Here is a 14,044-nt window from a genome sequence, read left to right as displayed (position 1 = left end):
CAAGAAATTACCAGAGGTCAGGGCTCGGGCTAGTACTCGTCCCGGTACCTCCAGAGGACGGTTGCTGGAAGCCCGTCGGTACCGCCCGGGCAAGTCGGGTTCCTCTGCCCCCTCTTCCTTCAAGAGGAATTTCTCCCCCAAGCAGCATTCCTTTCGCAGAGACCGCCGTCCCGGAGGTGCTCCCTCCGGTCCTCCCCCAGGGTCTCGTACCCAATGACGGGGCCTTGGTCCACGCCCCAGTGCAGATTGGAGGACGGCTGTCCTCGTTTCTGGGCGAGTGGACCACTATAACTTCAGACGCGTGGGTGCTGGAAGTCATCAGAGACGGCTACAAGCTAGAGTTCTGCCAACCCTTAAGAGATGGGTTTGTACTCTCTCCCTGCAAGTCTCCGGTCAAGCTGTGGCAGTGCAGCAGACCTTGGACAACCTGATCCGCCTGGGTGCGGTCGTTCCGGTGCCAAAAAATCAGATTGGCAAGGGACGTTACTCCATTTACTTTGTGGTTCCAAAGAAAGGAGGTTCTGTCCGGCCTATCCTCGACCTCAAAGGGGTCAATCGGGCCTGGAAAGTGAGGCACTTTCGCATGGAGACTCTCCGCTCTGTTATAGCGGCAGTGAAGGCAGGAGAGTTCTTGGCTTCCTTGGACATCAAGGAAGCGTACCTGCATATTCCCATCTGGCCTCCTCTCCAACGCTTTCTGCGTTTTACAGTCCTGAGACGACACTTCCAGTTCAGAGCCCTCCCTTTCGGGTTGGCTACTGCTCCGCGGACCTTTTCCAAAGTAATGGGGGTCATAGCGGCCTTCCTGCTAAAGGAAGGAGTACAAGTCCATCCTTATCTGGACGACTGGTTGATCCGAGCCCCCTCTTATGCAGAGTGCGGCAAAGCTGTGGACCGGGTGATTGCTCTTTTGAGCTCCCTGGGATGGATCATCAACTGGAAGAAGAGCCAGCTGCGCCCGACTCAGTCCCTGGAGTATCTGGGAGTTCGATTCGACACCCAAGTGGGCAGAGTGTTCCTGCCAGACAATCGGATTGTCAAGCTTCAGGCTCAGGTGGACTAGTTCCTAGTAGCCTCTCCTATTCGGGCTTGGGACTACGTGCAGCTGTTGGGCTCTATGACGGCCACGATGGAAGTAGTGCCCTGGGCCAGGGCTCATATGAGACCACTACAGCTATCTCTGCTGCTGCGCTGGACTCCGATGTCGGAGGATTATGCTGTGCGCCTTCCCGTGGACCCAGCAGTGCGCAAGGCGCTGAGCTGGTGGACGCAGACAGACAAGTTGTCTGCAGGATTGCCTCTGGTGACCCCGGAGTGGATTGTCGTCACGACAGACGCCTCTTTGATGGGCTGGGGAGCCCACTGCTTGGGAAGGACAGCGCAGGGGCTCTAGTCTCCTGCAGAGGCAAGTGGTCTATCAACCTCCTGGAACTCAGAGCCATTCGGTTGGTGTTATTGGAGTTCATCCCGGTACTGGTGTTGTAGCCTGTACGGGTCCTGTCGGACAATGCCACGGCTGTGGCCTATATCAACCGCCAGGGAGGTACCAAGAGCGCCCCTCTAGCCAAGGAGGCTATGAGTCTTTGCCAGTGGGCGGAAGCGAACCTGGAGCAGCTTTCAGCGGCCCACATTGCCGGAGTCATGAATGTCAAGGCGGACTTTCTCAGTCGCCATACCTTGGAGTCCGGAGAGTGGCAACTATCTGCTCAGGCGTTCTTGGACATCACGAAGCGCTGGGGCCAGCCGAGCCTAGATCTGATGGCGTCATCGGCCAATTGCCAAGTGCCGCGCTTTTTCAGCAGAGGACGGGACCCTCGATCCCTGGGAGTAGATGCTCTTCTCCAACAGTGGCCGACACAAGAGCTCCTCTATGTGTTCCCGCCCTGGCCCATGTTGGGCAGGGTGCTAGACCGGGTGGCAAAGCATCCCGGCAGGGTAATCCTGGTGGGTCCGGATTGGCCCAGACGTCCCTGGTATGCGGACTTGATCAGGCTCTCAGTCGACGATCCTCTGCGGCTGTCAGTGGAGCAGGGCCTGTTACATCAGGGTCCCGTGGTGATGGAGGATCCCTCTCCCTTTGGTCTTACGGCCTGGCTATTGAGCGGCAGCGTCTGAGGAAGAAGGGCTTCTCAGACAAGGTCATCGCCACTATGCTGAGAGCGAGGAAGCGCTCTACTTCTACTGCTTACGCCAGGGTTTGGCGTATCTTTGCAGCATGGTGTGAAGCAGGCTCACTTTCTCCCTTCACTGCTCCAATTTCTTCAGTGTTGGCGTTCCTGCAAGAAGGTCTGGAGAAAGGCCTGTCGCTCAGTTCCCTTAAAGTCCAGGTAGCGGCTCTGGCTTGCTTCAGGGGCCGCCTGAAGGGCGCTTCCCTGGCTTCGCAGCCAGATGTGGTGCGCTTTCTCAAGGGAGTTAATCACCTGCGCCCTCCTCTGCACTCAGTGGTGCCTGCGTGGAATCTCAACCTGGTGCTAAGAGCATTGCAGAAGCCGCCTTTTGAACCCTTGTCGAGGGCATCTCTGAAAGACCTGACGTTGAAAGCAGTCTTTTTGGTGGCTATCACTTCAGCCAGAAGAGTTTCCGAGCTCCAGGCGCTCTCATGTCGAGAGCCTTTTCTGCAGTTCACTGAGGCAGGAGTGACTATTCGCACAGTGCCTTCCTTCCTGCCCAAGATTGTTTCTCGCTTCCATGTGAATCAGCAGCTCTGTCTCCCTTCCTTTCGTAGGGAGGACTACCCAGAGGAGTACTCCGCTCTTGAATATCTGGATGTGAGACGAGTCATCATCAGATACTTGGAAGTGACCAATGATTTCCGGAAATCGGATCATCTGTTTGTCCTGTTTGCAGGTCCTCGTAAGGGTCTGCAGGCTGCTAAGCCTACAGTGGCAAGATGGGTCAAGGAAGCCATTGCAGCGGCTTATGTGGCCGCGGGGAAGGTGCCGCCTATCCAGCTGAAGGCTCGCTCCACGAGAGCTCATGCGGCCTCGATGGCAGAGGCCGGATCCGTCTCCTTGGAAGAGATATGCAAGGCGGCAACGGGGGCTTCGGCTCATACATTCTCCAAGCATTACCGTTTGACTGTGGCTGCACGGGCGGAGGCCCGGTTTGGAGCTTCAGTGTTGAGGTCAGGGATTTCTATGTCCCGCCCTGGGTGAGTACTGCTTCGGTACATCCCACCAGTCTATGGATTGATCAGCTTGATGATATGGAAGGTAAAATTATGTATAATCATACCTGATAATTTTCTTTCCATTAATCATAGCTGATCAATCCATAGCCCCTCCCAGATATCTGTACTGTTTATATTCTGGTTGAATTTTAGGTTCAAGTTTAGCCTTCAGTTACTTCAGGAGGACTTCGTGTTCAAGTTCTTCTTTCACTTGGATTCTTCAAGAGTTGAGACGAGTTTGTGTTACAGTGAGCTGCTGCATTCCTCTCCCCTCCGTTTTACGGGGCTGGATTGAGACATAAATTCTGCCGGCACTCCCTCCCGCTTCGTGCGGCTGTAGGGCAGCTTTGTACCCCTCCCGCTTCGGCGGTGTTAGGGTCAGTCAGCTCCTCCCGCGGTTGCGGTTGCAGGATAAGCCAGATCCCCCCGCATCGGCGGGTGTGGTGTCCCTCCCCCGCTCCGCGGGGATGAGCTGGACGGATTCCCCTCCCCCACTTGTGTGGGGATGAGCTGGGTTAATTCCCCTCCCCCGTTTCGGCGGTGGTGAGCTGGGCAGAGTGTCCCTTCGTGGGTGTAATTCTCTAAGTGCTGAGTCCTGCGGATGGAGCTTTGATATCGACATACTGAGGAGTTTCCGGCAGCACATGACCACATATAGGGAGGCAAAAGTTTGCTCTCTATCTCCACCTGCTGGTAGATGGACACAACCCACCAGTCTATGGATTGATCAGCTATGATTAATGGAAAGAAAATTATCAGGTATGATTATACATAATTTTACCTTTTAATTGGGGTTGTGCATGGGGAAACTTTTCACCAGATCCATGTCTGGGGCAGCATTGAAGGGTTGGTTGAGAGGAGTTTGGTGTCTATAGGTACACCCTCTCCAATCACCTTGCCTCGAATTGCTCTCTGCAATGGTCCCTGGTAATCTAGCACCCCTTCTGATCTGACCCGATCCGATCCCCCTCTCCCCTTCACCTGATATCTATTTTTTAAAAACTTGCCATAGCAGTCTAGTGCCCCCCCCCCCCTTTCACTTGCAAAAACAAAAATCCCTAATGTCCAGTGGCACACGCCTCACCCCCCTCCCCCACCCTGACCAACTTAAAAACAAAAATAGAAAAGCCATAACTCTCTGGTGTAGGGGGACCTCACCACACCTTGCCCAACCCCCCCCTCATGACCCCATACTTTAAATGAGGGAGGAGTATGCCCTCCAGCACCACACAATGCATGATTCCCAGGGTAAGGGAGAAACTGGTGATGAGGGGTGGAGGGAAGCTTTGAGTCATTGCTGAGAATGACGTGAAAGGTAGAGGAGATAATTTGCATGAAAAGTTTTTCCAATGTTACAAGTTAACGTTGGTAACAAAATAATAAAACGTAAACCTGTATTTTTGAGGGGGGGGGGTAGTTGGGGATCTCATCAGGGCCGTGCCTAGGGTCTCCGGCCCCCCCCTGCAGTTGGCCCCGCCGGCGCGCCCCCCCCTGAAAACGATCGCTACACTACCCACCCTCTTCTCCCCAGATCCTTTTCCTTTTTGTTTAAATTTACCTCTCCAGCGCGTGGCAGCGTAGTGTTAGTGAGAAGGAGGTGGCGCTCCCCCGCCCCGACGTGTCTTCTTCCCTTCGCTCAGTGTCCCGCCTTCTTCTGACGTCAGAAGAAGGCGGAACCGAGTGATGGGAAGAGACTGACACGTCGGGGCGGGGGAGCGCCGCCTCCTCACTAACACTACACTGCCACGCGCCGGAGAGGTAAATTTAAACAAAAAGAAAAAAAGGACAAGGATCTGGGGAGAAGAGGGCGAGGTAAGCATGGTGCGGCGGGGCGCCCCCCAGAGGATGGCGCCCTCCTGCCATGCTTACCTCGCTTACCGTGTCGGCACGGCCCTGGATCTCATCCTCAAATTTAAGCATACTTCATTGATACGGACATGTATTTAAATGAAAAGTTTGACTACTGCTTTAGCTATTGGCAGCAGCCGTTGGAGGACCTTCTGTTGTGTACTGAAACAAGGCACTAGTTGCCCCTTTCTTTTGGGTAGGGTGTTTTCAGGGCAAACTCATAGTAAAGAAATCATGTTTTCAGTGGAGGACCAGCACAATAAGCATGCATAGTACAGAAGAACATCTCTTGGGCATAAGAAGTATTCATGATACTTTGTTTTAAAGATGTGATTTTTATCAGTTGTAGCAGTTTGACTTACTGTGAATTTGTTCTTACATGGTGCATTCTGCTTGAATTATAATAGATTCCAGTTCCTAGTGCCTAAAGAATGGAAGAGCAAATATAGGCCTGTGTGCATTCATTTGGCAGGCACAGGAGATCATGTAAGTATGCAAGACTTCTATTATGAGTAAGATCATTCATTCACATCAGTGTCGTAATGCGCATCAGCTGATGGCTTTTATTTTATACCTTTCCTCCCATTTAGCATTACTGGAGACGACGCACACTAATGGCTCGCCCCATGATCAAAGAAGCCTGCATGGCTTCCGTGTTGCTAGAAAATCCATATTATATCCTTTTTTTTCTGGTTATGTCCTTTTCTTTGGATTGGAGGGCATATGGTAGATTAAGTACCTTCCTTTTTGAATGGGTACAGACTGCATCCATCATTAGACAGTTTGTTGTGCTGAAACAAAAGAAAATTCTGTAATGTCTATGCTGCCGCTGAAGGATCTTGCACTATCCTGTATTCTGTGGTGTTCTGCAAAATATTAATTGTTTGCTGTTTCTTCTAGGTATGTGTAAAATACCAATTTTTGTTTTCTTCTTATTTTTTTTTTAATGCATGTTAGCCTGTGAGAATTAAAAGTAGTTGAAAGTAGATCTGTAAAGTTGTTGATAAAATCTGTTATTTCATACTAATCCTCCCCCCTTTTTTACAAAGCCACGCTAGAAGCTGCTGTGTGGCGATGCTAACACAGCCCTTTCACTTTGAATGAGCTGCGTCAGCATTACCACACCAGCAGCTGCTAGTGTGGCTTTGTAAAAGTGGGTTTAAGATATTAGTAATATTAAAGTATTTAAGTACATAAGTAATATCATACTGGGAAAAGACCAAGGGTCCATCGAGCCCAGCATCCTGTCTACGACAGCGGCCAATCCAGGCCAAGGGCACCTGGCAAGCTTCCCAAACGTACAAACATTCTATACATGTTATTCCTGGAATTGTGGATTTTTCCCAAGTCCATTTAGTAGCGGTTTATGGACTTGTCCTTTAGGAAACCGTCCAACCCCTCTTTAAACTCTGCTAAGCTAACCGCCTTCACCACTTTCTCCGGCAACGAATTCCAGAGTTTAGTTACATGTTGGGTGAAGAAAACTTTTCTCCGATTTGTTTTAAATTTACTGCACTGTAGTTTCATCGCATGCCCCCTAGTCCTAGTATTTTTGGAAAGCGTGAACAGACGCTTCACATCCACCTGTTCCACTCCACTAATTATTTTATATACTTCTATCATGTCTCCCCTCAGCCGTCTCTTCTCCAAGCTGAATAGCCCTAGCCTCCTTAATCTTTCTTCATAGGGAAGTCGTCCCATCCCCGCTATCATTTTAGTCGCCCTTCTCTGCACCTTTTCCAATTCTACTATATCTTTCTTGAGATGCGGCGACCAGAATTGAACACAATACTCAAGGTGTGGTCGCACCATGGAACGATACAACGGCATTATAACATCCTCACACCTGTTTTCCATACCTTTCCTAATAATATCCAACATTCTATTCGCTTTCCTAGCCGCAGCAGCACACTGAGCAGAAGGTTTCAGTGTATTATCGACGACGTCACCCAGATCCCTTTCTTGGTCCGTAACTCCTAACGTGGAACCTTGCATGACGTAGCTATAATTCGGGTTCTTTTTTCCCACATGCATCACCTTGCACTTGCTCACATTAAACGTCATCTGCCATTTAGCCGCCCAGTCTCCCAGTCTCGTAAGGTCCTCTTGTAATTTTTCACAATCCTGTTGCGATTTAACGACTTTGAATAACTTTGTGTCATCAGTAAATTTAATTACCTCGCTAGTTACTCCCATCTCTAAATCATTTATAAATATATTAAAAAGCAGCGGTCCTAGCACAGACCCCTGAGGAACCCCACTAACTACCCTTCTCCATTGTGAATACTGCCCATTTAACCCCACTCTTTCTTTCCTATCCTTCAACCAGTTTTTAATCCACAATAGGACATTTCCTCCTATCCCATGACCCTCCAATTTCCTCTGTAGCTTTTCATGAGGTACCTTGTCAAACGCCTTTTGGAAATCCAGATACACAATATCAGCCGGCTCCCCTTTGTCCACATGTTTGTTTACTCCTTCAAAGAATTGAAGTAAATTGGTCAGGCAAGATTTCCCCACACAAAAGCCGTGCTGACTCGGTCTCAGTAATCCATGTCCTCGGATGTGCTCTGTAATTTTGTTTTTAATAATAATATCCTCTACCATTTTCCCCGGCACTGACGTCAGACTCGCCGGTCTATAATTTCCCGGATCTCCCCTGGAGCCTTTTTTAAAAATCGGTGTTACATTGGCCACCCTCCAATCTTCCGGTATCATGCTCGATTTTAAGGATAAGTTGCATATCACTAGCAGTAGCTCCGCAAGCTCATTTTTCAGTTCTATCAGTACTCTAGGATGAATACCATCCGTTCCAGTAGATTTGCTACTGTTCAGTTTGCTGAACTGCCCCATTACGTCCTCCAGGTTTACCGTGAAGTCAGTAAGTTTCTCCGACTCGTCCGCTTGATATAACCTCTGAACCTGACATGCAGATCAAAGCAGTGCACAAATACAAAAGATAAAAGTTAAAAGAAAGAATGTCAATAACAATAGGAAAGAAAACCACACACACACACTATTAAAAAGAGCGATCCACAATGCCTTGAAACTTTACTGAGTGCCTGAGTACCAATTGTCAAGAGCTAAATGAAAATGTTTTGAGGAGACATTTACTTTTTTTTTTTTTTAACACGTGCTCAGAGTAATGAAACACAGGTAAATTGTTCCAGAGTTTTGGGGGCTAGAAAGAAAAATGCAAAGTTTCTAGTAGACTCATAGTGGACTTGCCTAGGGGCTGGTAGGACTAAACAGTGTGAATCCAGAGACCTTAGCATATGAGATGTGGTATAAGGAATAGTCAGCATTTAGGGACGTTCAAAATAGTAAATTGCTATCTGCTAAGCAGACTATTTTAAACCATATGACAGTGGTTCCCAAACCTGGTCCTGGAGGCACCCCAGCCAGTCGTTTTTTCAGGATATCCACGAGAGAGATTTGCATGCACTGTCTCCACTGCATGCAAATCTCGCTCAATATTCATTGTGAGTATCCTGAAAACGTGACTAGCTGGGGTGCCTCCAGTTCAGGTTTGGGAACCACTGCCATTTGGTATTGAGTGGGAAACCAGTGAAGTCCGATTAGTACAGGAAAGACTGGGTCAAACCTTTGGGTACGACACAAGAGGTGCAGAGTTTTCAAAGTCTGGAACCTCTTAATTTGAAATTTGATAACACCAGCATATACTGAATTAGAATAATCGATTTACAATATCAGGAGTGCATGTGTTACGAGTGTGCAAAGTAGAAAAGTAGAGAAGATTACAAAGGGAACAATTCTTGCGCAGGGCCAGAAAGCCCATCTTAATATCTTGAGAGTTTTGTTTCTGAAAAGATAATTCGTCATCTATGATAATTCCTAAGTAACAGAAAGACTCGACAGTCGGTTTATCAAAAAGGACTGGAATGGAGGATAATCAAGAATGATGACCAGTTATCCAACAAATGCTTGTCTTAATGGGGTTTAATATAAGCCTGTCATTTGATAACTACTTGGCTGAGGCCTTCAAACGAGACTGGATTGTATGACGATCTGGGGAAAAAGGTGAAGTAGGGAAAAGTAAAAGAATGACGTCTGCATAAAAAAATGCTTTTATGTTAAAGTCCTAGATTAAAATGGCTAAGGAGCTTAAAAAGATGTTACATGGAAGTGGAGAAAGTACAGACCTCTGTGGGACACCGCAGGAGAGTTGGAAGGAGGAGGAAGAGGTAGAGGAGGATGTAGAGACTAGCATAGTTTAATTTGAAAGAAAACTGGAGAAAGATTATAAGACAATGCTTTCAAGACTAATTGCATTTATGTGGGAAAGCAGTAAGGAGTGGTCTACCAAATCAAATGCAACACTGAGGTCAAGTGACACTAATAATGAAATAACCCCTGTGTCAAGAATAGTATGTAGGTCAGTGAGAAGAGCTGAAACCTGTGACTTCATACTATGTGCTTTGTTTGTTTGTTTATTTATTTATGTATTCTTGTATCCCACTGTTATCAAAAACCAGTTCAAAGTGGCTTACAATTTACATTCTGATGAAATTACAATGATTGTTTACAGTTTTCCTTCTGGTGGAAATTTTAATAATGATTTACAATCAGGAAGCAACTAGCGATTAGGAAGCGACTAACAGTGATGGTTTACGATTTGGAAGCAGAAAGATCTTTGTTGGCTTATGTTACTTAGTTGTAGAATTTTTTAAAGAGGTAGGTTTTCGGTTCTTTTCTGAATTGGAGATAGTTGGTGATACTTCTTATGATCTTTGGTATAGAGTTCCACCATTTGGAACCAGGTAGCTAAATCTAGCCATGTAGATTTAGAATTGGAGTGAGCACGATTTCACCTTTATCTTTTGAGAATTGTCCTTTTGTTTGGTGGTGCATTCGATGAACCATTCCGGTGAGTTTTTCATTGATTCCCACTTCAGGCACAGGCAGCTCCTTGTGACTCTAGGCAAGTCACTTAACCCTCCATTGCCCCATGTAAGCCGCATTGAGCCTGCCATGAGTGGGAAAGCGCGGGGTACAAATGTAACAAAAATAAATAAAAATATAGTTGGCCTCCTTCACTGTGTTTGTTTTGGGTGGTTCGAAAGCGAACCAGATTCTGTCTGCCATGGTTTGGATGTTGTTGGTTTCGCATTCTTGTAAGAGGTCTATGATGGATGCCTGAGGTATCACGAGGTTGGATCTTTTCTTAGTTATTTTTTTTTGTTCGAAATACTGTGCAATCTCGTTGGCATTAGATGGTTTTTTGGTTGATGCCAGTACATCCTAGGTTTTCAGTAGGTTCATGATTTTGAATATTTTTTTCGTATTTATCTGTTCTGGGTTCGCATATGTGTTGTAGTATTCTGCTTTTGCTTTCTTTATATTGTGCTTGTAAGTTCCTATGGTTTTCTCCATATTTCTTTGTTTAGTTCTGTTTTGGTTTTGGCCCATGTTCTTTCTAGTCTCCTGCATAGGTTTTTTTTTTTTTCTTTTTTAATAGTAGTTCATCGTTGAACCAGGGTCTTGGTATCTATGGTTACACAGAAGACTACTATTCTCATAGAGGGAGAAGTGGCTACAAAGGAGTTGCAGGATAGGAAAGTGGAGTAGTTCTTTCAATAAGATTTTCCTTTCTCCCAATTTGAGAATTCAAGTGGTGATTTGTGGGGTGTAGGAGCAAAGAAATCAAGCTACTGAAACACTACTGTAGCACTGCTACGAGCACTGTGTCCAGCCATCCCTTTGACTATATGGACCTACATGACATACATGGCACTATCCAGCATTAAGAACCTGATTATAATGTGCAAATTTTGTCTTTAAAACTCTAAGACATTGTGGAGACATCCAGTCTAACAGAAGATTCCTTGTCATCAAGCAGATGAAGCCATTACGTATGGATATCCGTGGCTTTTGCCAGGATTTGGTGCCTGTTTGAGTGTTGGTGTGCTTCCAGAGCCATTGTTCCAATGCGGACTCCTGTCTTGCCGATTCTGGACTTTTTGCAGGAAGGTGTACAAAAAGGCTTGGCCTATGATTCCCTGCGGGTGCAGGTGGCAGCGTTGGCCTCCCTTCGTGGTAAGGTGGAAGGCGTGTCTTTGGCTGCTCACCCAGATGTGGCACGGTTTCTTAGAGGGGTGCTTCGACTCCGACCTCCAGTGCGAGCACCCTGTCCAGCTTGGAACCTGGGGCTAGTTTTGAAAACCCTGCAGGCATCTCCTTTTGAGCCGCTTCGGCGAGCATCGGAGAAAGACTTGACACTGAAGGCCGTTTTTCTGGTGGCCATTACCTCGGCGAGACGGGTGTCAGAGCTCCAGGCGCTGTCCTGTAGAGACCCATTTCTGCAATTTTCAGAGTCCGGAGTCACGGTTCGGACCGTGCCTTCCTTTATGCCTAAGGTGGTTTCAGCCTTTCACTTAAACCAGCCTATTTTCTTGCCCTCTTTTTCAGAGGAAGAGTTTCCAGAATCTTTTGGGCAGCTGCACCTTTTGGATGTGCGCAGGACTCTGCTGCAGTATCTGCGAGTTACTAACTCTTTCAGGACTTCTGATCATCTGTTTGTTTTGCTATCTGGTTCTCGCAGAGGGTCTCCAGCGTCTAAAGCCACTATTGCCCGCTGGCTCAAAGAATCTATCTTTTTAGCTTATCTGCTGGCCGGCAGGGTTCCGCCTGTAGCCTTTAAGGCACATTCTACTAGAGCGATTTCTTCCTCTTGGGCTGAAACTGGAGCACTCTCTCTTCAAGAGATATGCAGTGCAGCAACATGGGCTTCTAAGCTCTCCTTTGCCCGACATTACAGGCTGGATGTGGCTGCCAGGAGGGATGCGCGTTTTGGTGCACAAGTGCTAGCGCGTGGTGTGGCTTGTTCCCACCCTATCTAGGGATTGCTTTGTTACATCCCATACGTAATGGCTTCATCTGCTTGATGACAAGGAAGGGAAAATTAGGTTCTTACCTTGGTAATTTTCTTTCCTTTAGTCCTAGCAGATGAAGCCATGAGCCCTCCCTGTATGATTGTATGCTGTGAATCTGTTTTTCAGGTTCTGTTCTAATTTCCTGAAGTTCCTTCCTTGGGAGAAAGTTGGAAAACAATCTTCAGGATTCATGTTCAGTTTAAATTTAGGAGGATGTGTTCATTCCCTCCAGCATGTTTTTTTTGGAGGATGTGTTGATTCTCTCCAGGAGGCGCGTGTGTTCCCCTCCAGCTCTATAAATAGGAGGATGAGTTCATTCCCTCCAGTGTGTTGGGAGGATGTGTGATTCCCTCCAGGAGGCGTGTGTGTTCCCCTCCACTTATACAATAAGGAGGATGAGTTTATTCCCTCCAGGAGGATGTGCATTCCCTCCTTTATGAGTTCATGCCCTTGTGATGGGCCATCGTTCGCTGTGAGGAAAGCTCTTGTGATTCCCATTGCGGTTTGCCATACTGCTTTGGAAGCTTCAAATACTGAAGAGGCAGTGGAGCTAGCTGGCCAAGAGGGCACTGTGAAAGTTTGAGTGCTCTCTATCTCCCCTGCTGGTTGATGGACATACGTAATGGCTTCATCTGCTATGACTAAAGGAAAGAAAATTACCAAGGTAAGAACCTAATTTTCCCATAACAACTCTTGTTTACTAGACAGAAGCTGCTGATAAAGGACAGTGTTGTCAGCATTGACGTAGTTTGTTATGAGAATTGATGTCAATGCAGGACCCTTGGAGCTACTTGTTTATGTTCTTCAAGGATAGAATATATGTTAGCAATATAGATAAGGCTCCCAATTTCTCCATAAAAAGCAGCTCTTATCACAGCTACAGGACTGTGTCCACACCACATCTGAGGGACAGGATGTGCGTTGGACCGGACGAGCATCTGAGGGACATGCTGACATCAGACGAGGGCGAGCTAGGGAGGAAAGGAGGGAAGTCCGAAGGGAAGCGATCAGCTGTTGCCCGCTGCAGCGCCTTCACACGGAGGTGAGAGGCGTTGTGAGGATCCCGCCCGGTGGCAGGGGGAGAGGGAGCGGCGGCGGCGATGACGAACTCAGGGGGGGTGGCGGGTGCGGAAGGTGGCGGGGAGGCCGGGGCTGCGGGAAGCTATCATTTCAATGCAGGGGAGAGCGGCGGCGACCTCGGGGGGGGGGGGGGTGTAGGGTGAAGGACGTCCATAAAGGACGTCCATTGGCACAGCTCGTCTTTTTATTATATATAGTAAAGGACGTCCAGAAAGGAAGTTCTTGGCATGCGCAGAGCAGCCAGCATAACACTTGGCTGCTCTGCGCATGCTCGACCGGCCGACTGTTTAACGATGGATTAGAGAATGCAAGTGAGCTACAACGAGCAGCTCATTTGCATTCCTATTCTTTGATGCATGGCCGTTCCTTACCGATTCGCTAAGGGAATCGGTAAGGGAAGGGCTTTAACGATTTTTTAGTGCATCTTGGCCCAAGACAGCAGCAGAGATAAAAATCCCAGACACCCTCTCGGTCTAAACAACAACCTAATTTTTGACTCTCCTAGAGAGCAATGGCATCATACAGATGTCTGTGCCAAGCAACCTACGTATCGGAGGGAGGCTCCATTCTCTTCCAACAAAGGTGGCTTCTTATAATCTCCAACTAATGGGCCCTCCGCACCATTCGGCATGGCTACACTGTGAGTTGAGGGAAAAAGACTCCCTGATCATCCACCAAGAGAGTCTCTTCAAATCCCTCCAAATGAGATTACTTTGAGAGGGGCTCTTGGCCCTCCTCTGCCAGAATTTAACAGAACCAGTTTGTCCGCTGGACAGGGATTGAGGGTTCTCCAGATATTTTCTCATTATGAAAAAGAAAGGAGCAGTACGTCAAATTCTCGATCTATGAGACCTGAACAAGTTTCTCCTCAAAGGGATGTTTCAGATGATATCCTTGCAGTCACTACTTCCTATGATAAAACTCAAGGATTGGCTTTGATCTCTAGTCCTGAAGAAGGCATATTCCCCTATATCAGTTCTCCCTGCACATAGAAAATGCCTCCGCTTCCACTGTGGAACTCTACACTATCAGTACAAGGTCTTACTGTTTGGCT

The 14,044-nt window shown here is 47.6% G+C and overlaps 1 protein-coding gene across 5 annotated transcripts in view; it reads left to right on the top strand.

The window, feature by feature from the left end:
• ABHD18 (abhydrolase domain containing 18) overlaps nucleotides 1-14,044 on the top strand; it is a 143,160-nt gene that overhangs the window by 59,151 nt on the left and 69,965 nt on the right. For 4 of the 5 annotated variants that reach the window (XM_030191747.1, XM_030191749.1, XM_030191748.1 and 1 more), the window contains 2 exons: nucleotides 5,425-5,503; nucleotides 5,608-5,692. In XM_030191747.1, coding sequence (XP_030047607.1) covers nucleotides 5,425-5,503; nucleotides 5,608-5,692 — 164 coding nt within the window. Of the gene's footprint in view, nucleotides 1-5,424; nucleotides 5,504-5,607; nucleotides 5,693-14,044 lie in introns of those variants that run through there. The other variant, XM_030191751.1, reaches the window with a different exon arrangement.

This window comes from Microcaecilia unicolor, chromosome 2 (assembly GCF_901765095.1).
Source record: "Microcaecilia unicolor chromosome 2, aMicUni1.1, whole genome shotgun sequence".
Classification (NCBI taxonomy): Eukaryota; Metazoa; Chordata; class Amphibia; order Gymnophiona; family Siphonopidae; genus Microcaecilia; species Microcaecilia unicolor.
The sequence above is the reverse complement of the archived record's forward strand: the minus strand, read 5'-3'. Positions and strand labels throughout refer to the sequence as shown.